Source organism: Pelophylax lessonae (assembly GCF_965119305.1).
Source record: "Pelophylax lessonae genome assembly, chromosome: 4".
NCBI lineage: Eukaryota > Metazoa > Chordata > Amphibia > Anura > Ranidae > Pelophylax > Pelophylax lessonae.
Window position 1 is genome coordinate 193,593,878 of NC_138771.1, and position 24,866 is coordinate 193,618,743.

General features: G+C 45.8%; 1 protein-coding gene across 2 annotated transcripts in view; it reads right to left on the minus strand.

The window, feature by feature from the left end:
- Positions 1–24,866, minus strand: part of ATXN7L1 (ataxin 7 like 1) — a gene marked incomplete at its 5' end in the record, with an annotated part of 229,740 nt that overhangs the window by 142,613 nt on the left and 62,261 nt on the right. For both annotated transcript variants that reach the window (XM_082254713.1, XM_082254712.1), the window contains one exon: positions 22,416–22,520. In XM_082254713.1, the coding sequence (XP_082110839.1) occupies positions 22,416–22,520 (105 nt within the window). The remainder of the gene's footprint in view (positions 1–22,415; positions 22,521–24,866) is intronic.

Sequence of the window (24,866 nt, forward strand, 5' to 3'; positions counted from 1 at the left end):
TTCATTTTTGGAGACGAAATCTGTTTTCCTCTAGACGTAAAGAATGCCCCCCTGTCCTCTGTGATGACCTTAAATTGAATAACTCAACACCAAGTTCACTATATAGACCACATACGTATTTATACATGTTGATCATATCCCCCTTAATCGAGAGAGAATAAATTCAGTTCCTCTGATCTTTCCTCCTCCATGCCTCTTATCAGTTTGGTTGCCCTTCTCTGCACTTTCTCCAGTTCCCCGATATCCTTTTTGACAACGGTTTCCCAAAACTAAGCTCCATATTCCACTCCATAAAAAGATTGTAAGAGCAAGACTAGGCATGCTCAGAAACGAAACACCACATACAAAACAATTCAACACATGACATCACTTCTGTAGTTGAATTCTGTCGTATGGGAATTTTCGTATGAAAGTAACCTCTTCACTTTCCACATGAGACTAGCATGCAACAAAAAACAGATGACAGATCGTTCGATGATCTGATCGTGTGTACGAGGCATAACACTGAGAACCGAGCGATCTAACACCGAAGATCATTCCATTCTTACAGCTTTGTGAGCAGAGAGCTGCTGACTGTCAGTCATCAGCTCTCTGCTCTGCCCCCCTCCTCGGTCACTAGAGTGTTTGGCCATGGAGGGACTGGGAGCAGCCGGCTCAGGCTGTCAGCGGCTCACTTAGAGGCTGAGCCAGGTGCCGGTCCAGGCATGTGGGCGGATCCCCACTCTTAGGTCATGACAATGCCCAAGCCTGGACCGACTCTGTGAGGTCAGCAGAGAGCGGACTTCAGCCAGTTTTCTTCTGAAAACGGATCACAGGTGTGCAAAACGAGCTTTGGCTGTACTTCTCCTTTAATACAGCTTTAACCTTTGCAGTGTGGGGGGGGGGATGCCGGTGCATGGGTATTTTTTGAATGGGACTTTAAACTACTAATCATGTGCATTGTCTCTAGTGTAGCTGAGTAATAGCTTTTCAAAATGTTGTACATCACTGCAAAAAATGTAGACTCAAAATGATAACCTTTATTGACAAGTGCAATTGATTTTTAAATGCGAACATTTTCAGCACCCTTTGGATCCCTTAATTGATCATGCTGTAGGACTTGGCCCTGCAATATATGTTATATAAAATGCACATTTCAATTACTACTGTGACCATTTTGGAGCTGCACTTGAAAAAGAACAAAGAGAAAAAATTACTTTTCGCTTGGCTTGAAAAAAATAATTTAGATCATGTCTGCACAGATTACTTCCACACACGTTACATCATTAAACAATGAAATATATTGCTGAGAATAAACAGTTTTCTAAACTGCCATTGGTATTATGGGTAGAAGTTCAAAAACACACGAGTGTCCTTAGCTCACCTTGTGGGTCTCCCCCCATTCAGGCCACAGACATATGATCCTTCTTTATGTCTCCGCTCTGCATTCTGCATTCCACAAGGGATGTGAGATTTTTTTTTTTTTTTTTTTGAGTGTTCTGCTCATTTTTTTTTTCTCAAAAGCATAACCAAGAATGTGAAATGAGTAAAAAAACAAGGAAAAACAAAACAAAAAAAAAAAATGCAGATTTCCCTATCCACAAATTCAAAAGTGTAAGGGGGAATCCTGCCTGCTGTGGTATTGTATTCTGACAGCGGATTGCCTTCCCTAACATCAGAATAGGCGGCTCCAATTGTCCGGGGAAAAACCAGACAGGCTGGTTGCCCAGCATGCTCATATATTGATTTAAATTCGGCCAGTCTCTGTTGAACTGGCCGAACTTCAATCCATGTTTTGCCGACTTAAGGCTTAAAAGCTGGTAACAGACAAGAGAGAACATTAGTCAAACCCAGTCATTTAGAATCTTGCCTGCAAGAGCTGGACTGGATCATTTTGATTTCCAATCTATAATTAGAGCTTCTGCTGCTCTTTTGATCTCATGGAGAAAATTAGATTGGATAAAGCTCAAAAAAACTCATTGGATTATCCATTTTCTCTTCCCCTAAACCACTTTGAAGAAGTGTTGTTAAGAACAAAGATGGATCATACAAAAGAGGCAACCCTTGCAGGATTTAGTATATATATCCAGATGACCCAGCTACAAACCCATGATAGTGCAACTGAGCTCTCTGCACTCAACTTCTACGCTCTAAATAGACAGAAACATAAGTGAAGCAAATTCTGGTTGAGATACATGTTGAAGGGCAGTCGAATCATGTGTCCCCTACCTGTCGGTCAAGGCCAGTAAAATCAATAATCAGTGTAGGCAGCAGCCTTGATTTTGGAGTGCACATGGTGCTGGAAATGCCACCTAAAGGTAAATGCAAGCACTACATGTATGGCAGTTTAAAGCACTATACAGGGTATAATAAATATGTGTCACAGAATTCAAGGAAGTAAACATGGCGATCATTACAAAGTAAATTCACACATTTCAAGATCCTTTAGATCAGGGTTTCTCAACCAGGGATCCATGAAACCATAGAGTTCCACCCACCAGAGGTTGCTAGGGGTGCCTTGAGCAATAAGAAATTTCTGCCTCGAACATAAGTTTCCACTGACACCATTGATCTTTTTAGCTATGTGTAAGCGGGTAATTCTTCCCAATGACCACAAGTATAAGTAGCATTCTTCCCACTGACCACTCTAATGTATCAGGGGTTGTAGATATATTATTTTAGCAGGGTTTCCCAGAGACCAGAAAGTTATTTCAAGGGTTAGTCTATGTTGAAAAGGTTAAGAAAGGCTGCTTTAGATTAATAGGAGTAGGCTAGAAATAATTTACATACACTGCGGAAAAGAGTATACAAATTAACATTTTGACCATAGATAGCCGATACAGTATACCATTAATTGCACAATATTTTATATATAAAATTGTATACCAAACTGATGTATTATTAAAAAAAAAATCGTAATACATCACTTTTTCTAATCCATAACACACACACACACACACATATATATATATATATTATTATTATTATTATTATTAGGGATGCACCGAAATTTTGGCCACCAAAATTATCGGCCGAAAATGGGCCTATCCCATTTCGGCCGATAATGGGTTAACATTGCCGAAAATAATGGCCGCCGTGAGGAAGGAGGAGGGCGCAGGGCAGGTTTTAAAAGTCCCGCCTCTGGCCGGCCGCCCGCCTCTCAATGACGTCCCTACTACTAGATGTGTGCATGAATGGACATACCAAGGCGGGGGGGGGGGGGGGGGGCGGGCGAGCGGCCGCTATAGATACTAGAACTATGTGATCCTTCCCTGTCAGCTCAGCGCGACTATGTGTGAATGAGAACTGACCTGACACCGGGCGGGGGGAGCGGCCGCTAATAACTATAACTATGTGAGCCTTCACTGTCAGCGGAGATACATGCCTGACAGTGAAGGCTCACATAGTTATAGTTATTAGCGGCCGCTCCCCCCGCCCGGTGTCAGGTCAGTTCTCATTCACACATAGTCGCGCTGAGCTGACAGGGAAGGATCACATAGTTCTAGTATCTATAGCGGCCGCTCGCCCCGCCCCCCCGGTATGTCACTTCATTCAACACAGATAGTAGTAGTGACATCGCCGGGAGGCGGGCCGCCGGCCAGAGGCGGGACTTTTGAATGAAGGACACTCGTGGAGGGACGCTAAGCCAGAGGGGGGCGAGGGTGTACTGCCGAGGGGGACGCTGAAGCAGGGGGGGGGAGCTGAGGCAGCTTACCAATGATATTTGTATTATGCAGCATGAGGGGGTTAATGTATTGTCACTGCTGGTCACTCATCTATTAGTAACCGACCAGTGGCAGGTAATTAACCCCTTTGTGCTGCATTAGTGCAACCAGTATCAGTGTTCATTAACGCTGATACTGGTTGCACTAATGCAGCACAAAGGGGTTAATAAACTGCCACTGGTCGGTCACTAATAGATGAGTGACCAGCAGTGACAATACATTAACTCCTCATGCTTCATAATACAAATACCATTGGTAATTAAATGAACCTCTTGCCAACCCATCGCAGTACATATACTGTGACAGGGTGGCAGCGACAGGTGTACGTCGCTGCCTGTTTTTGGTGTATGCCCCTGTTCTATCCATTTTACATTTTTTTGGGGGAAAAAGTCATTTTCGGTTTCTGTTTTCGGCCAAGGGCATCCTGCATTTTCGGTCCAAAATTTTCATTTCGGTGCATCCCTAATATATATATATATATATATATATATATATATATATATATATATATATATACATACATACATATACACACACACACACTATATATATATATATATATATATATATATATATATATATTATAGTGCATTAACAACAGTGTCACAAAATGGGATGGCTATACATTCCACAGTCTAAACTATGGAAATTCATCACTGCTGTCATGGCGGGACATTTGGCAGACTGTCAGACTGCCAAATGTCTTGTGGGTTTATCTCGAGAAAGGATTTAATGTTAAAATATGTAAGCAAACATTTATAAAAAAAAAAAAAAAATGTATGTTTAATCATCTATAAATATCTGTGTGTTCACTAGTTTTGAATAAAATACAGATGTGAAATTGTTCCTAAAATTACATTAAAAGTACATTTTTTTATTAGCATCAGTATCAATAATATGTTTCTAATGCACCAGCCTAGTATTTAGGCTGTTGGGCCCATTCATCATTTTAACGTATTTATGGTTATATTATAAAACCGTATCCTTATTCTCCATTTGAAATTTCATTATTTCTAGTCTACTCCTATTAATCTGAAAACCTTGAAGTACATTTTGAAGAATCCCACACATTTACTTGCTTGAATGCAGTGACGTTTGAGGTGCTGAAAGGAGGAGGTTCAGGAGGTGGAAGTCGTACAGTCGCACCACATCATATCAGCCTGCAGTTAGCAAGCTATCATGGGATATGCAGTCCTTGGAAATCATAAGGAAACCATAGAATTTTTTAAGAACTTACCGTAAAATTATTTTCTCCGAGTGCTCTGACAGACGCAGCTCTGGAAGGTTTCTTCACTAATGGGTTATGTGCGCCCTCTTCAGTAGTAACTAGGCAGTGATAGCTTTCACTAGGCACTCCCGTAGGGGCCGTCCTATCCACATAACCCCAGACACACCTGCTCATAGAATCAGTTTCGTAGCAAAGCAGGGAAGGAGAACACAACCAACCCCAAACAGAGGGGTGGGAGCTGCGTCTGTCATAGGACTCAAAAGTATTTTACAGTAAGTTCTTACAAAAATTCTATTTTCTCTTGTGACCTCTGACAGATGCAGCTCTGGAAGGTTTCTTCACTAATGGGACGTCCCATAGCAGTATAGGCATGAGGGGTGGGAAGAACACAGACCAACAACTGTTAACGTTTTAACAAGGCAAAAAAACGTAGCCAACAGGGCAACAGAAGCTCAATCAACACAAACAGGCGCTTACCCCAAAACAAAAAATAACCCTTGAAAGAACATTCAATCTCTTCAGCAAACAGCAGCCTGCAAAAACTTTGGGGCCAAAAGCAGCATCCGAGGATGCCAGCAAATCAATCGTGTAGAATTTTTTAAACGTGTGTACAGACGACCAAGTCGCCGCTTTACACACCTGAGCCACCGATGCCTGATGGCGAAAAGCCCAAAAGGCACTCAGCGCTCTAGTAGAATGCGCCCTTATAGGGAAAGGAGGAACTTGACCCTTTAGTGAATAGGCCTGAATAATAGTCTGTCTAATCCATTTTGATATGGTTGCAGCAGATGTCGCCGAACCTTTACAAGATCCTTCTGGAAGGACAAACAGAGAATCAGACGTGCAAAAAGATTCCATGGTAGACAGGTAAACCCTGATCGCCCGAGCAACATCCAGCGAATGCAAGACAATTTCTTTGGGATGCTTAGCGAAGGCAACACGATATCTTCATTGAGGTGGAAAGCCGAAATCACCTTTGGTAGAAAAGATTGGTTAGGTCGTAGAACAACCTTTTCCCTATGAACGACCAGATAAGGCGAACGGCAAGACAGAGCCGCCAACTCAGACACCCTGCGAGCAGAGGTGATAGCCACCAGAGAGGCAACTTTCTGAGACAACAAGGGCAGAGAAATTTCTCTGATATTTTCAAAAGGAGGCCGTTGTAGAACGGACAAAACCAAATTCAGATCCCACGAAGGTAACCCCCTGTATAAAGGTGCGAATTAAGGAGTTAGTCACCAAGGGACGTTGGAAATAAATGGCTAAGGCCGACACCTGACCTTTGCTCCTGCCCAAAGCCAAAACGTTACTCCACACCGTTCTGTAAGAAAGCCAAGACCCTCGCCACCAAAAAGGAACGAGGATGCAACCCTTGTGACTCACACCAGGCAATATACATCTTCCAGGTATGATGATAAATTTTTCTGGAAGTCGACTTCCTAGCTCTCAACGAGGTAGGAATGACAGCTTCAGAGAGACCTCTGTCTCTCAACACCTGGCCTTCAACCGTCAGGTCATTAAAGCCAGCAACCGTAAAGCAGGATGGAAGATCGGTCCTTGAGACAGCAGATCTTCTCTCAGAGGCAGCCGCCATGGAGGCTCGACAGCCATCCTCACCACGTCTGCGTACCAAGACCGGCGAGGCAAGTCTGGCGCTACCAGGATCACCGCCAACCTGCAGAGGAACCGAGACAACAGTTGTAACGGAGGAAAGGCATAGATCAGCTCCAAGCCACCACCAGTGCATCCGTGGCATCGGCCAGAGAATCTCGAGTCCTGGCCACAAACCGCTCTACTTTTCTGTTTAGACGAGATGCTAACAGATCCACCTTCGGAGTTCCCCATCGGGCACACAGGAGGCGAAAGACCTCCGGATGCAGGGACCATTCCCCCTGATCCAGAGTCTGCCTGCCAGTTCTGCACCCCTGGGATGTGAGCTGCCGAAAGAGCCGGAACTTGCGCCTCGGCCCAGGTCAGAATCTCGGCCACTTCCTTGGCTGCCCGAGCACTCTTGGTGATTGATGTAAGCCACGGCCATAGCATTGTCGGTTTGAACTCAAACCGAGAGACCCTGTAACCGAGGCACCCAATGGAGCAAGCAGAGCTTTATCACCCTTGATCGGTCGAGACGACACCACCATCGACCATGTACCTTGGACGCAAAGAGTGTCCAGTGCTCCGCCCCAGCCCATCAGGCTGGCATTTATGGTGATCACCGTCCACAACAGCGGCAGGAAGGACCTGCCCTGGCTCAGAGTGGGCAATTGGAGCCACCACGAGAGCTCTGACCTCGTGAGACAGCTTAGACAAATCATCCTGTCCAAGGATTGCGGATCTCTGTTCCACTTGGCAAGAATCTCTGCTTGCAGAGGTCTTGTATGAAATTGGGCAAAAGGGACTGCCTCAAAGGACGACACTATCAGCCCTAGAGCCCTCATACAGGTCCGCAGGGAGGAGAGATTGTTGTCCTTCACGATCCTAATCTCGCCCTGCAGGGTCTGGAGTTTTTCCTCTGGATGAAAAACTTCAGCTTGAGCGGAGTCCAAAACCATGCCCAGATAACTCAGATGTACTGACAGAGTCAGCTCAGACTTCTGGAAGTTGATGGTCCACCCAAATTCCTGAAGCGTCTGAACTGTGAATGCCAGGTCGCTCGTCAGGGTGACACAAGAGCTCGCCCTTAAACAGGAGTTCGTCCAGATAACCAAGGACCGCAATGCCTGCAGGAACCTAGGCCCTACTCCTAAGTTAGGCAGAAAGAAACTGATTCTATGAGCAGGTGTGTCTAGGGTCATGTGGATAGGATGGTCCCTAAAGGCGTGCCTAGTGGAAGCTTTCACTGCCTAGCTTCTCCTGAAGAGGGCACACATAGCCCATTAGTGAAGAAACCTTCCAGAGCTGCGTCTGTCAGAGGAGGTAAGAAAAAAGATGAATGAGCAGAGGAGAGGTTGCAAAACATGCAGGGAATATCTCCTCTATCCCACCAAGGCAACCCACGTACTGCATACAATCTCCCATAGACAAGAATGGTGGTGTGCGGCTGGACTCCAAATATACAGCATTGCTAATGAAAACAGGAATATATCATTTTACAGTATGCTGGTGTTTACACGAGTAACACCATATACCTGGAGCACAGCTATTGATGTCTATGGGAGGTTGTACACAACACCTGGGTGAAGGAGAAAATGCCAGAATGAACCTTGAATGGTCTTAAGCACCCGTGTGCAAAAGGCCCATCATTTGTACTGCTATTACAATGCTGATGTTATAAAGTGAAACTGTATGCAGTTACTTTTTTAAAAGTGGTTTTAAAGCCTAAACATTTTTTACCTTAATGCATAACTTGCATTAGGGTAAAAAAAATATAGGTATCAGCATTCCCTCTCAAGACCTCCTCTGTAACTCTAAACAGGTAACCTGTACATTTTTTTTAAAGCATTGCCTATGGAGATTTTTAAAGTGGAGTTCCACCCATTTTTGGAACTTTAGATCTTTGTAATCCCCTTTAAAATGGCTTTTACCAATGGAAACTTTTTTTTTTTTTTTTGCTAGTAAATACCTTAATTTTGGCTTTATTCCTCCTCTCCTCACTTCCTGGTCCGATCGGCGATGACGTCATTCGGCGATCCGCAGTGTCTGCTGGGATGTATTCTACTTGCAGTAGCTGTATCTGTACTGAGCCGTGCCTGCCCCGCCTCCTCTCATTGAATTGCATTGTATGAATGTATTAAGGCTGTTCTCTGCCCAGCCTCCGCCCCGCCTCCTCTCATTGAATTGCATTGTATGAATGTATTAAGGCTGTTCTCTGCCCAGCCTCCGCCCCGCCTCCTCTCATTGAATTGCATTGTATGAATGTATTAAGGCTGTTCTCTGCCCAGCCTCCGCCCTGCCTCCTCTCATTGAGTTGTATTGAGAGGAGGCGGGGCGGAGGCTGGGCAGAGAACAGCCTTAATACATTCATACAATGCAATTCAATGAGAGGAGGCGGGGCGGAGGCTGGGCAGAGAACGGCCTTAATACATTCATACAATGCAATTCAATGAGAGGAGGCGGGGCGGAGGCGGGGCAGGCACGGCTCAGTACAGATACAGCTACTGCAAGTAGAATACATCCCAGCAGACACTGCGGATCGCCGAATGACGTCATCGCCGATCGGACCAGGAAGTGAGGAGAGGAGGAATAAAGCCAAAATTAAGGTATTTACTAGCAAAAAAAAAAAAAGTTTCCATTGGTAAAAGCCATTTTAAAGGGGATTACAAAGATCTATGTATTCCAACCTATTAAAAATGGGTGGAACTCCGCTTTAAGTACCAAAGTTTGGAGCCATTCCACGAGTGTGCGCAATTTTAAAGCGTGACATATTGGGTATCTATTTACTTGGTGTAACATCATCTTTCATATTATACAAAAAAATTGTGCCAACTTTAGTGTTTTTTTTTTTTTTAATTCATAGAACTTTAAAAAAAAAAAAAAATGCGTTTGAAAAATTGCTGAGCAAATAACGTGTGACATAAAAAGTTGCAATGACAGCCATTTTATTTTCTGGGGTCTCTGCTAAAATATAAATTATATATATATATATATATATATATATATATATATATATATATATATATATATATATGTGTTTAGGGGTTCTGAGTATATATAAATAAATGTTTACGGGTTCTGAGTAATTTTCTAGCAAAAGAATTATGATTTTTACACGTAGGAACGGAGTGCCAGAAATGGACTGTTATGGAAGTGGTTAATTTAAATTATATGTACAATCATTTTAAAAGGTACTGGAAATTCCACCTAGTCCATTCAGATACCAGTGAAAACTTCCATGTCAATGGGTGTCTCTCCGCATCCATATCTAACATGGCACTGTGATTGATGGATGTTGTGGGCACTGTTAAGCCCCTTTCACACAGGCCGGATCGGTTTTACTCAACAAGGGTTCTGTCTGTTGATCCTCTGCTGAGCTGAGCGGTGCAGGCAGATGATAGATCCATGTCTGCTCTGCTTATGCAAAGCAGACATGGACACAGCCCGCTCTGCTCTTCGGGTCGGATGTACACAGACCGGCTGTCTGTTTAAACCCAACTGCCCTCTGATTTAATCAGACAGAGGGGGGACGATCTCCTTTCGTTTGTTTTTGCCAGGTCGAATCAGAGGTAGGCGGGTGTAAGTCCGTTTACATCCACGGCTCCATAGGAGAAGAATAGAGGGTCCTATCAGGTTCACCGGAAAAACGGACGGGTGGACCCAATCGGACTGCTCGTGTGAGAGGGGCCTTGAAATGGATATGATAACCATACGAGTTCCTGATCTTGGCAAAGATAGTTAGAGGATATGCAAATACTGTTCAGAGGCCAAGTGATTTGTAGTGGTGCAGTGATGGTGCCTCTTTGTTTACCTTTATGCGACCCCATACCTGGATAAAACTGGGTACATTTTAGATTAAAATGTATAAGGAGTTTTGTTTGTATGAAAATCCAGCAATTACTCTTTGATACTCTTTGAATTACTAACTTTGATCCAGCATGTAGTAAGTGAAGTCAGAACTTAACTGCATACTTTTTCAGGTCAGTGCCTCAAGCAGGACAGTCAAGCAATATTTTCAGAGTGAGATGTCAGCAATGGTTATCCGCAAAGTTTTCTCAGAGCCTGTTTACTTTAATTCTAGCTAATTAGCCTGAGTCATAAAACTATTTCCTGGGAATTTTTGCAAATGTAAAAAACTGCACGGCGCAGGAAATGTTGACGTTTTTGTGAATCAAGACAGCAGATGTGTACGTTGTACTTTAACATTAAATCTGTGGTTCTTGGCGCTTTACCGTTTGCAGTTAAAGAAAACCTTAAACACATTTTATGTGATTAGAAGAAGGTCTACAAATACAATGGAAGGTGCGTATACATTCTTGTGGGTTCTCCAATCGATCCATTAAAAGATGTTACTTGTACACACAGAAAAGAATAAACGTGCAAAAAAGTTTTAGGCAGGTGTGAAAGAATGCGTGCAGAAATAGAAGTGTTCATTTTGTAACTTAACAAAATGAAAAGTAAATAAACAGAAGAGAAATCCAAATTAAATCAAGATTTGCTGTGACCACTCTTTGCCTTCAAAACAGCATGAATTCTTCTAAGCACACTTGCACACAGTTTATGAAGGTAGACATATTTGAGAATTAACCAAAGATCCTCTGTGGATGTAGGTTGCCTCAAATCCTTCTGTCTCTTCATGTAATCCCAGACAGACACGAGGATGTTGAGATCAGGGCTCTTTGGGCACCATCACTTCCAACATTCCTTGTCCTTCTTACCATTGAAGATAGTTCTCAAAATTGGCTGTATGTTGGGGGTCGCTGTTCTGCTACAGAATATATTTCTTCCATGAAGACCACTTCTGGCCAGACTTCTACAGACAATAGATGGTGTACTCTGGGTCCCATGGCTTTCTGCCAGTTCTGCGGATGGCACTGCTGTCGTCTTTAGGCATGTGTCGTCTTTTATAGGCTGCATTAAAGCGAAGAAGCTCCAGGCTCCTTCAGAAAAAAAATAAAAGTCGGCAACTTCCATTACTGCAGTTGCTGACTTTTAATATTAGGACACTTACCTGTCCATGAATCCAGCAGTGTCTCCACCCGAGCAGATTTTTCAATTGGCTCTCAGGTGCTGCCATCTTGGCTAAGAGAAACCGGCAGTGAAGCTTTGCCGCTTCACTATCAATTCCTGCACTTTGTGAATGGCCCAGCAAGGGGGATAGAGGAGGAGGACAAAAAATCCAACTAAATTCACAGCGGTAAAGTCAGCCAGAAGGGGGAGCGGGTACCTGTCAAAACCTGCTTCTCCCGAAAATTGGCAAATGTGGCAGCAGAGGTGTGGGGGGGGGGGGGGGGGGTTGGAAACAAGTGCAGCTTCCCCCTTATGGGTGGAGCTCTGCTTTGAGTTTCCCTGGCCAACCACTGTGTCTATGGCCCTCAATGTTGCCCGATCAATGGTGTCCTCAATGCTGAGAAATACAGGCAGATACTTATCAATCATGCCATAACATCAGGGAGGTGTGTGATTGGCCCCAAATTTATTCTGCAATAGGACCACCCCCAAATATACAGCCAATGTTATTAGGAACTATCTTCAGTGTAAAGAAAAACACAGAGCCCTGGAGGTGATGATTTGGCCCCAACAGATCTCATCATCAAGTCTGTCTGGGATTACATGAAGAGAAACAAAATCTGCGATTAGTTGTCCAAGATGTTTGGAAGGACCTACCTGCCGAGTTCCTTCAAGAACTGTGTACAAGTGTATCTAGAATTATGGATGCTGGCTTGAAGCCAAAGGGTAGTCACACCAAATATAGATTTGGATTTTTCTTCTGTTCACTCACTTTGCATTTTGTAAATTGATAAAAATTAAAAACAATTAAAATATATATTTTTGAAAGCATTCATTCACACCTGCCTAAAACCTTTGCACAGTACTGTATATCCATTGAACGAAAGAATACGACAATAGGAAAGTACAGGACAATTATATAGAAATGGTTGTACAACAAATGCTTATGCGAATTAAAGCTAAAAACGCTTTACACAAAAAACTCACAGACCAAATGCAACCTGCAAATAAAATAAAAGAGCGTGCCTTGCAAAAGTATATGTAAACACTGCCTTTCAAAATCATCCAAGGTATTACAGCAGCAATATCAATATTGCAGGTTTCACGAATAGCAGAATTAAAAAATTAAGAAATAAACGGTTTATTTATTTTATTCTGTGGTCACATGACCGCTTAGACACAGCTGCTGCATTTCAGGCCTCTATCATAGTGGAATGAGGTCCTCAGGAGGCTCACACATACCTGATATGTAGCCCAACATCCAACTGAGGTACACACAGCAGGCCAACAACACTGCTGCTAATTGCAAGAAACTGAAGTGCAGTTAGGGCTCTTTCACACGGGCGGTCCGATCAGATCTGCCTGTCAGTTTTTTAGGCGGATCTGATCGGATGCCCCATTCAGCCCTATGGAGCAGCGGATGTCAGCAGTGACATGTCCGCTGACAGCCGCTGCCATCCGCATCCGATCCTGTCCGTGAAATCCGGACGGATGGAAACCCTATTTTCCATCCGTCCTGGGGATCGGATGAGAGCGGACAGGCGGTCCGCTCTCATCCGATTCCCCATAGAGAGCAGCGGGGGCTGTGACACCTCCCTCTCCACACTGCAAGCGGAGACGGAGCTGTCATCCGCCGGCTCAGCGGGGATCGCGGATCGATCCTCGCTGAGCAGCACGGATCCGCCTACGGAGGCGGACCGTGTGAAAGAGCCCTTACTGGCATTTCCAAGTAAGAAATTTTGCAACAAATTCATAAAAAAAAGAAGAAGGTTTGCTTAAGAACATTGTATGCAGTGGGGAATGATGCTAAACATAATGAAAACAGATCCGAGATTCCTCAAAATAGTGAATGAACTACAAGTAGAATAGGAGTGGTTTGAAAGACATGGGGGACCTGACTGGAAGAGATCTACCAGAAACAGATTGGTACTATTGAATAAGCTTGCTGGATACTTATCGACCCAGTTTATAATAACTTGAATATATTGTCTTTGGTTCTATAGGTATTGGTCTTCTATGGTGCAGAGGTTTTGTTATTTGATAGTATTGAGTGTTGCCGTTAGGCCCCTTTCACACATACGGTCCGTTCAGTTCATCAGTTTAGTCACGTCAAAATGGACCAGTTTTTCATCCGTTTTTTCATCCATTTTTTCATCTGTAAACGGACAAATGGCCCGTTTTTCATTCGTTCTATCCACTAAAAAAAACAGGGCATTCATCCGTTCCAAAAAAAAAAACGGACATTGACGGAAGCGGATGAAAACGGATGGTCATCCATTTTTACATAGAGATGCATTGCAGTCCGTTTTTCATCCGTCAACGGATGGATGAAAAACGGACAAACGGACCGTATGTGTAAAAGGGGCCAAAATTTCAATCTGTGATTTTTATGCCTCTAAAGTTGACCATACATTATACAATTTTCTTTTGTTCAAACAGGGAGTTGATAATGCCCTTATGGAAATATTTTGATGGTTTGAAAGAAGACTCCACACGCCTTTTTATGCCGCGTGTCCTGAGCAGGTGGATCTAATAAGTGTTCAGTAAATATGGGTGCATTCTCCCCAACTATGAATTCAGAGAGGCTGTGTTTCAAGACGTTTTTGAAGGAAACCTATTTTGTGTTAAGCTCGTTTATAAGGCTTAAAGAAAAAAAAAATAACGGAATTTTTGTAAAATCTTACCTGTAAAATTCCTTTCTCTGAGTCCTCTGACAGTCGCCGCCTCTTCATATTCGTCACAATGGGGTATTAGACTTTGCTCCGAAGGAGTAGCTAGGCAACAGAATATGTTAACATTAAAGCTTTTAACACATCCCACCCTCAAGGGGTGGTCCCCTCAGTCAATACCCTCCTACTTCCTGCAACCATATCTCAGTTTCAGTGGAAAAGCAGTAGAGTATACAACCAAACCCCAAAAGAGGGGCGGGGGCGGCGACTGTCGGAGGACTCAGAGAAAGGAATTTTACAGGTAAGATTTTACAAAAATTCAGTTTTCTCTTACGTCCTCCGACAGTCGCCGCCTCTTCATATTCGTCACAATGGGGACGTCCCAAAGCAGTGCAAACATGAGGGGTGGGAAACGCATCCCCACCGTAAGGCAACGCAGTCTCCGCATCAAGGAAAGGAACCTCACCAAAGGAAGGAAACCAGCTGGGCAACAGGAAAAAAACTTGCTCAACAGGAGCAACAACCCAGGAAAAAACAAAGAACCAGGGGATAAAAACTTATCCCAACAGCCAGAGGTCCCAATAAGGGACCCTAGGGAACTGCCGCACTAAGAACCTTGCAGCCAAAGGAAGCATCCGCCGATGCCTGAACATCCACCTTGTAGAATTTTGTGAAAGTGTGCACGGTCGACCAGGTCGCCGCCTTACACACCTGGGCTACAGAAGCCCCATGACGACAGGCCCAAGACGTACTCAGAGATCTAGTAGAGTGCGCCTTCACAGGCACAGGGGGAACCTTCCCCTGCAAAGCATAGGCCTGTTCAATGGTCTGCCTGATCCATTTGGCGATGGTAGAGGCCGACGCCGCCATGCCCTTCCGAGGACCCTCTGGAAGAACAAACAAGGAATCCGTCTTTCGAAAAGACTCAGTCGATTTAAGGTAAACCCTTATCGCCCGAACAACATCCAAAGAATGTAGTCTCACCTCTTTCGGATGTTTAGGCTTCGCGCACAGCGAAGGCAAGACAATATCCTCATTGAGATGGAATTCCGAAACTCGCTTCGGAAGAAAAGAAGGATTAGGTCGCAAGACCACCTTATCCAACTGAATAACCAGATACGGAGACTTGCAGGACAAAGCCGCCAGCTCCGACACTCTGCGAGCCGAAGTGATCGCAACCAAAAAGGCGACCTTTTTGGACAACATAGACAACGAGATCTCCCTGATCTGTTCAAAAGGAGCACGTTGTAACACAGATAGAACGAGATTCAAGTCCCAAGGGGGCAGAGGATCCCTCCTAGGAGGAACCAGATGCCGCACTCCCTGAACAAAAGTGCCAACCAAGGAGTTGGAAGCCAAGGGACGTTGAAAAAGAACGGCCAGCGCAGACACCTGACCCTTTATCGTAGCCAGCGCCAAACGCTGATCGACACCTGTTTGGAGGAAGGACAACACTCGGGAAACTGAGTACGTGCGGGGTGAAAACCCCCTGGACTCACACCAGGCAAAATAGGCCTTCCAAGCACGGTAGTAAACCTTCCCCGAGGAAGACTTCCTCGCGTAGATCAAGGTATGAACGACCTCAGGGGAGAGACCCCTCTCCTTCAGGACCTCGGTCTCAACAGCCAGGCCGTCAAAGCCAGCGACTGTAAAGCAGGATGGTATATCGGCCCTTGAGACAGGAGATCGTCTCGAAGAGGCAGACGCCGCGGGGCGTCGACCGCCAGATTCACGAGGTCTGCGTACCAGGACCGGCGTGACCAATCCGGCGCCACAAGAATCACCGTGCTGCGTTCCGAGTGTAACCTGCGAAGGAACCTGGACAGCAACTGAATCGGTGGAAACGCGTACATCAGCTTGTACTGATGCAACGGGGCCACTAACGCGTCCGACGCGTCTGCCCGAGGGTTGCGCGTCCTTGCCACGAACCTTCTCACCTTGTTGTTGAGACGAGATGCGAACAGGTCCACACTCAGATAGTCCGCCTGCCAGTTCTCCACCCCCGGAATGTGAACCACCGTTATCGCCGGGACATGAGTCTCGGCCCAGGACAGAATGTCGGCCACTTCTCGAGCCGCTCGGGCACTCCTGGTGCCCCCTTGGTGGTTGATGTAGGCCACCGCCGTGGCATTGTCCGTCTGCACCTGAACCGGGCAGCCCTGCAGCCGGTCCGTCCAACGATGAAGACAGAGATGTATCGCACGCAATTCCAGAATGTTGATCGGAAGGGAGGACTCCCCCTCCGACCAAGTTCCCTGGGCGGACAGAACGCCCAGAACACCACCCCAGCCCGACAGGCTGGCATCCGTGGTGATTACCGTCCACGAGATAGGACGAAAAGACTTGCCCCCCGACACCATCGGGGACTGGAGCCACCACAGAAGGTCCCTTCTGGTGCGATGGCCCAACGAGATTTGAAGATCCAGAGATTGAGGTCGCCCGTCCCACCTGGACAGGATCTCCGCTTGGAGACCCCGCGTGTGAAACTGGGCGAAGGGAATCGCCTCGAAGGCCGAGACCATCAATCCCAGACATCTCATGCACGTCCGCAGAGACGAGTGCGGAAAGTCCCTGAGGGACCTGACTTCCTCCTGAAGAGTCCTGAGTTTGTCTTCCGGCAGGAAGACCTTCGCCTGAACCGAGTCCAGGATCATTCCCAGGTAGGGAAGACAAACCGACGGACTCAGTGTCGACTTTGGAAAATTTATCGTCCAACCAAACTCCTGCAGAGTTTGCATCGTGACAGACAGGTCCTTCTCCAGACCCTGGCTGGTCGCAGACCGAACCAGAATGTCATCCAGATACCCCAGGACAGAGATGCCCTGGGCTCTCAATAATGCCAGAACCGGTGCAAGCACCTTGGTGAAAACCCGCGGAGCCGAAGCGAGACCAAAAGGTAACGCCACGAACTGGTAGTGATCCTCCGCAATGGCGAATCGAAGGTACCTCTGGTGACCCTCGAAAATGGGGATGTGAAGATACGCATCCTTCAAATCGATGGAGGCCATGAATTCCCCTGGAACCAGGGCAGCCACCACCGACCGCAGGGATTCCATGCGGAACTTGCGAACCCGCACAGAGCGGTTTAGAGCCTTCAAGTCCAGAATTGGACGAACCTTGCCCTCCTTCCTGGGCACGGTGAACAGATTGGAATAAAACCCCCGAAATCTGTCCCGATGAGGCACCGGAACCACCACTCCCTGAGCCCTCAGGTCTCGCACCGCCAGGTGCAGGTCCCGTAAACGCTCTGGAGACAGTTGAAGATTTGAGGGGAAAAAATCTGCTCTCCGGCCGAGAGAGAAACTTGATCTTGTAACCAGATCGAACGATCTCCTGAACCCACCTGTCCCGCACGCGGGCCAACCAGGGTTGAAGAAAACCGAGCAAGCGTCCCCCCACCCCAAAACTGGGTGAGGGCGCCCCTTCAGGCCGCACTGTTATGGGCAGCGGGTCCGGACTGACCGGACTTCTGTTTACCAGACCAGGGCTTCTTTTGAGAGCCTTGTCCCTTGAACGGTTTTGCCCTTGTAGTGCGACCGAAAGGCACGAAAGGACCCCTGAGGGGGCCGAAAATTAGCATGCTTCTTCCCAGAAGCCCCCTTAGCCTTGGGGAAATGGGGCAAGAGAGTGCTCTTACCTCCGGTGATCCCCTTAATCAACACATCCAAGGACTCCCCAAAAAGGCGAGACCCATCATAAGGCAGATTGGCTAAGGTCTTACGTGAAGATTGGTCCACCGACCAACACTTCAACCAAACCAGGCGGCGAGACAACACCGCCACGCTGTGTACACGTGCAGCCAACGGGACTAAGTCCAAGTCCGCATCACACAGATACATGACACCCTGGTGGATTTGATCCACCATATCCAGGGTCGCCGGCGAGGCCGAATCGGCCACTAGGACGCGCCTAAGCATCTGCGTCCAACTTGCGACAGCCTGGGCCGCCATGAGAGAGGCAAACAGAGCTTTAAGCATAGAACCCGTAACAGAATAAGTATGACGGGCAAGAGACTCCATTCTTCTATCCGTGGCATCACGGAACACCGGGGAATCCTCTGCAGGAATCGCAGTGGATTTGTTCAAAACCGCAATTGCGTGATCCACCGGGGGTGGTACACACCACCGTTCATCAGTGGAAGTCGAAAAAGGATAACGCAGCTTGAACCTACTTGGCACAGCAAAAGGTTTGCGTAAATTGCGCCATTGTTCCTTAACCACTTGCCGACCGCCGCACGACTATCTACGGCGGCGGTCAGCCCCTCACAGGCAAAGTGACGTAGGTCTACGTTGCTCGCCTGTGAGGGTTTAGGGAGCGAGCGCGCGCCGCCGGAGGCGCGCTCCCGCTCCCGCGTGGTCACGGACCCCCCCGCGCGTGTGACCGGCGGACCCGATTGCCGCCGGCCACTCTGCGATCGGCGGGGGAGAGGGAGAAAGTCAGGCAGCTTGTGTAAACAAGCTGCCTGTCATTCTCCTCTCTGTATGAGAGATGATCACATGGATCTACTATGTAGATCCATTGATCACTCTGCATACAGTTGAAGCCACAGCCAATCACAGTTAGAATCACGCCCCTAGGGACACACACAGCCCCTCCCTCTCAAATAAAGTTAACCCCTTCACTACCAGTGTATTTTTACAGTAACAGTGCATATATATAGCACTGATTACTGTAGAAATGTCACTGGTAACCCCAAAAGTGTCAAAAATGTCAGTCAAGGGTCCGATCTGTCCACCGCAATGTCGCAGTACCGCAAAAAAAAATCGCAGATCGCCGCCATTACGCGTTAAAAAAAAAACAACAAAAATGACAAAAATCTTTCCCTTTGTTAGTAAACGCAATAACTTTTGCGCAAACCAATCAAAATACGCTTTTTGCGATTTTTTTTACCAAACATAGGTAGCATAAAACAAATTGGCCGAAAATATTAAAAAATTTTGATTTTTACATTTTTTTTGGGGGAATTTCATATAAAAAAAAGGGAAAAATATTGCTATTTTTGCAAAATTTACGCTCTTTTTTTGTTTATAGCGCGTGATCAAAAAATCGCACAGGTGATCAAATACCGCCAAAAGAAAGCTCTGTTTGTGGGAAAAAAAGGACGCCAAATTTGTTTAGGTACAGCGTCGCACGACCGCGCAATTGTCCGTTAAAGTCACGCAGTGCCGAATCGCAAAATACCCTCTGGTCGTTTAGCAGCCAAATCCTCCGGGGCTTAAGTGGTTAACAGCGCGCTGAAAATCATCATTGCAGGGAAAAACCTGCGGCGTCCTGCGTTTTCTCTGCGTCCCATAAGCCGCCAAGGCAGCGGGGGGACACACTTCATCCTGCAAACGCAGCGTTTGTTTTATGGAAGCAATCAATTCATCCATGATTGCAAGCTCTTCAGGCGAGCCAGGGGGAGAATTATCAACCCCCTCAACCTCAGCCTCCACCTCGGACCCCACTAGATCCAGGGAGGAGCGGGACCCCGATAAGGAGACCCCCGCCATAACAGCCCCATCACCTTCACCCTCAGAATCAGAGGAAATAGAAACTCTGGGTCTTTTAGTAGATTGAGCAGCCACCAGCATCTGCACTTGAGCAGCAAGGCCGGCCACAATAGTGGCCAAATCCCCCCCTGGGGGGGAAACAGCGGTCCCCTGGCTTTCCACCAAGGTGGCAGGAAATTTGCCCTCCTGAGAATCCATTGCCCCAATATGATATGCCGGAGAATAAAGGGTTAACTGCCCCTTTAACAAGCGCGGCGAGCGCAGCCCGCCGCACCACACACAAGCACAATGAGACCCCCACAGGGACAATAAACTGACACAGGCAATGGATATAGCAAGAACAGAAGGATAAAACCTGAGGAGACCCTCGCCGCTGCCGCTGCCTCGATCGGTGTACCCAGGAGAAGAGGAAGTGATGAGACCAGGGCGCTCTATTAAAGCCTATGGGAGGCTACAAGAAAATGGCCGCCATGCATGTAGAACATGCGGCCGGAGCGAGTGCAGGCAAAATGGCGCCGAAACCGCCGCTACTACAGTACAGTAATGCACATAACACCATCCATATAAAAAAACATGGCAGATCGCCGCATCGATCGCTGTATTGTGCCCAAACATGCCACAAAACATGCCCCACAGCACACAGCTTCTCACACTGAACAAGGCTGACACAGACAGTGTCACACAGCTCCCCCCCCCCCCTTGCAGCCCGCAGCATGCAGCAGAGTGATAGGGAGACAAACAGTGTGAACAGAGGCAGGTTACACAGTCCCAGACTGACACCCCCCCAGACAGACAGGTCCCCACATAGATACACTTACCTCTCAATGGTGTGGGGGACCCGCACAGGCGAACAAGCCGCTGCACATGAGGCAGGGAGAGTCGCATACAAGACGCACAAAATGGGGGTTAAGAAACCGCACAGCGTCCAGTGAGGTAACCACCTCACCAATCATCCCTGCACCGAACAGGGATGGGTCGTTCACTGTGCCAGGAGCGTTACCTGGCTGAACGCTCGATGGCAGGCTGGGAAGCCACTGACCCACGACCTGCGACCAGGGGGATCAGCCCGAGACCCAGCCCGCATGATCCTCTTCGTCAGAAGAACTAACAAATGCTGACAAAAAGAACAGCTAAGTAAAGGTAGAGAAAAAACTCAAACAAAAATCAAAAAAGAAGAAAGAGGCTGGGGCACAAAGCCCCAGCACAGAGAGAACCAGCTACTCCTGACAAGCTAGACATTGAAACTGAGATATGGTTGCAGGAAGTAGGAGGGTATTGACTGAGGGGACCACCCCTTGAGGGTGGGATGTGTTAAAAGCTTTAATGTTAACATATTCTGTTGCCTAGCTACTCCTTCGGAGCAAAGTCTAATACCCCATTGTGACGAATATGAAGAGGCGGCGACTGTCGGAGGACGTAAGAGAAAGTAGGATTTATTTTAAACCAGGGGTTCTTTTTAAATGAAGGATGCAAATAATAGGAAAAATGTATATACTGCAACCCAAGAAGATAATTTTTACCAACATTTTTTAGACATATTAAGGGTATGGGTGTTTTGTTAAAAAAAAGCATTTATAGCTTCAAGGATTTCATTACTATCAACTTCCCCACATATTGCAAACTCCTTCATTTCTGTACGGCCCCATTCACACCTTAGTGTTTTGTAGCTTGAAGCTCCAGGATGCTCAACAAGCAAAACCCCATTCATTTCAATGGACGCTGCTCATATCTGATCATTTTGCCACCTATGGAAAAACACTAGTCACACAAAAAAGTACCTGAGCTTTGCAGATTGGAGTATTTTTGGCCCCAAAGACTTCAATGAGAATGCCTGAAAAAGGCACGCCATTAGCGTTTTACAAACATTTGTTTTCTGGTCAAACTGTAGCTCTCCACCACTAAGACTGCATTCGCACCTTGGCATTTGAATCGCGGACAGATTCTGCCCGCAATTTCAAAGTGCCAAGATGTGAATGTCAGATCGCAGAAGGCACATTGGAGAAGCCATTTATTTTAATACCAGCTAAATTTGCAGTGCAGTTCTCCCGCGATCGTCCCGCGATAAATCGTGCAGCAATCGCCGCGATTTATGGTGGCAGAAACCGCACTGCTATTTTAGGTGCTATTCAAATGCATGGCATCTCAAATGTGCATTCTGCGATCTGAAAGTCGCACCTCGGCACTCTGAAATGTGATGAAAACATATCTCTTCCAGCATGTGTGAGCTCTCTGTTAAACGCTCTGCCTGTTTGTGTCTGTATCTGATCTAATTACCATTTAGCTCTCACCTGCAGAGTACTAGACTGAGAGACCCAGGGATTGTGGGATATGTAATTTTTTCACAACAAATGTGAGTTTTCACACTACAGAGGTCCAGCATTAACCTGTACAGTGCCATGCTGCATACCTCAAATTTGAACACAAAGACATTTCTGACACAAGAATGTGAAGATTTACTCCACTATAGGCTGTGCGTACAAGGCAACAAATTACACCATAATCAATACACATCCTTTGCAGGCGAAAAAATTCAAGGTGCAGGTAGGAAGATTTATAATCTCTTTAATAATGTCATAACTGGGGCTTTACTGAAGTCCTGGTTTAAAATTACATGCAGTAAATGTATAATTTACATTTAAAAAACACAACGAGATGGACCTTATCCTTATGAAATAAAGGCTTAAAATACTAATTGTATTTCGTAGGTTTATTTACTTACCGCAATGAGACTGGAATACTTGGGGCTTCACTACCTGATTGCAGACATTACATACCACCAGATAGAAATCATCATGAGCTGGGTAATGTCCAAATAAGTGCATGTCTAGAGGGGGAAAAGAAAATGGAATTAATACAGTATATCCACAGGCGTCTTCGAACCGTTATACATCTATTGTTTCTACCAAAATAGTTATCATAAACTGTGCGCTTACAAGAAATAAAAGCAATTTCCACGCTTTCTCCCAAACCATTTTCAGATATGTTTTTAAATTGATCATGATATCTATCTATCTAAAACAGGGGATAAATTCTGGTTTACACACACAGACACAGCTTTTCACTTTTCATTCAGTACACATTAAAACTTTTTCTTTTTAAATAACAAGTATGTTATACTTCCCTGCCCTGTTCAATAGAATTGCACATAGTGAAACCTCCAAACCCAAACCTCCTCTTCTAGGTTCCCTTGCATTCCTGGCTCCTCCTCTTCTCGGTGTGCCACCTTAGGAAGTCGATTCCAATTGTGGCATACATGAGGACTTGATTTTGGATTGCGCTGTCTGCGTCTCGGCCCCACACCCCAGATACAGGATTTCAGTAACAGCGGGAGGCAATGACTCCCACTGCATCAGCAAAATCTCAAAGCGCGGGAAGAGCCGGTACAGATAGGTACTGTGCTGGATCGAGTGAGGGCTCAGGTAAGTAAAAGGGGAGAGAGGGGGTGATGCAAGTAGTGCAAACAATTTTTACTGTAATGCAGAGACTGAATTAAGGTTAACACATTTTTAAGCTTTAGAACCACTTTAAAGTTTACACCTTTGCACACCAACCCCAATTTCTTTTTTTCAGTAATTCTACACGTTTCTTGCCTGTAATTGGCAGAATACCTACAGAAGGATAATTTCTGCAGTACTTAGCAAGTTTCTTATGGCCACCAATCAGATTTAAAGCTGCCTTAAAAGCTTGAACATAACTAGTGAGGCAGGAATTACAGAATAAAAGTTACACAACCCAAGCTTCATGGCCTCCCAATGACCCTGTAAGGTGAATTCTGGTATCTGTATGCATGGAAATGCACCAAACGCAGCTTTTATTGTATTAAACTCCAAAACAAATATTATATTGCAGCTAACCAATGTGTGGTGGGGCTGCATTTGTATTAATTTTGTAGGTGTTTTTCTTTTATTTCCACCTATTGCTCTGGCCAGTAAATTTGCACACAGTACTTATTTTCAGCACACACCAGTGCAACATAGTAATGTGAACAAGGCACACCAGAGACAAGGCATTTTGCCTCGTAATGCGGTGGGACTGCCCTGGAATAGTCACTCAATGCAGTCCCAACGCATCTAGTGTGAATACATCCTAGGGCCCCCAGATCACCAGGTAAAAATAAAGGAAAAAGGCCTAAAGAAAAATTTTGCAGCCAACCACACTTACAGATTGGTAAGCTGTAATAGGTTACAATTTAGTTTTTCCCACTTTAAGGTCAAATGAGATCATATTCAGATTTTACACGCATTTGCAATGCTTACTTGTTCGTTTTATGAGTTCACTAATTAGTTTCACCTGTTTCCTGTAACTGCTTAAAAAAAAGAAGAATTAAAAAGAGAAGTACAGCCAAAACTATTTTGGCTGTACTTCTCCTGGGGGTCACAGGAGTGCAGATTGTTCTGCACTCCCCTGACCCATTTTCTGCTTTTTAAGTCCTTGTGCATGAAACAACTCAAAAAAAAAAAAACAAAATAAAAAAAAAAAGTTGATGCTGTAACTGTCCAAGGTACCCCAATAAGTGTTACAGTGGGTCCCAATCCCTGTCACATTTGCTGGACAGCTTGAGCTGCTTATAAATGTAGAGAAAATAATAGCTCCTGTAATCCTAACCTTACCAGCTTCTGTAACCCCAACTGTCCATGAAGTAAAACTTTACTAACCCCTCTGCAGCCCAGATACCAAAACCAGAAAATAATGTTTCAAAGGCACCGATCACTGCATGAATTGACCATCTATGGTTAGCAGACTACAACAATAGTGGTCCCCTATACCTTATAATGGACACTGTAATTATTACCCTCAGGCTCCTTTCACAAGGGCTTTCCGATCCGGTGCGTCTGTCAGTTTTTCAGGCGGACCTGATCGGATGCTCCATGCAGCCCTATGGAGCAGTGGATGTCAGTGGAGACATGTCCGCTGACACCCGCTGCTCACCGATCCAATCTGTGAAATCTGGACGGATATAAACCCTATTTTCCATCCATCTAGAAGATTGGATAAGATCAGATGAAAACGGACAGCTGGGCTGTGACAGAGGAGGAGAGGAGAGCGGGGCTCTGACAGCTCCGTCTTTGTACAGTGAGCGGAGACTAATCTGTCATCGGCCTGCTCATCGGGGATCGGCGGATCGATCCCCGCTGAGCAAAACTGAGTCCGTCGGGCACACCGCCCTTGT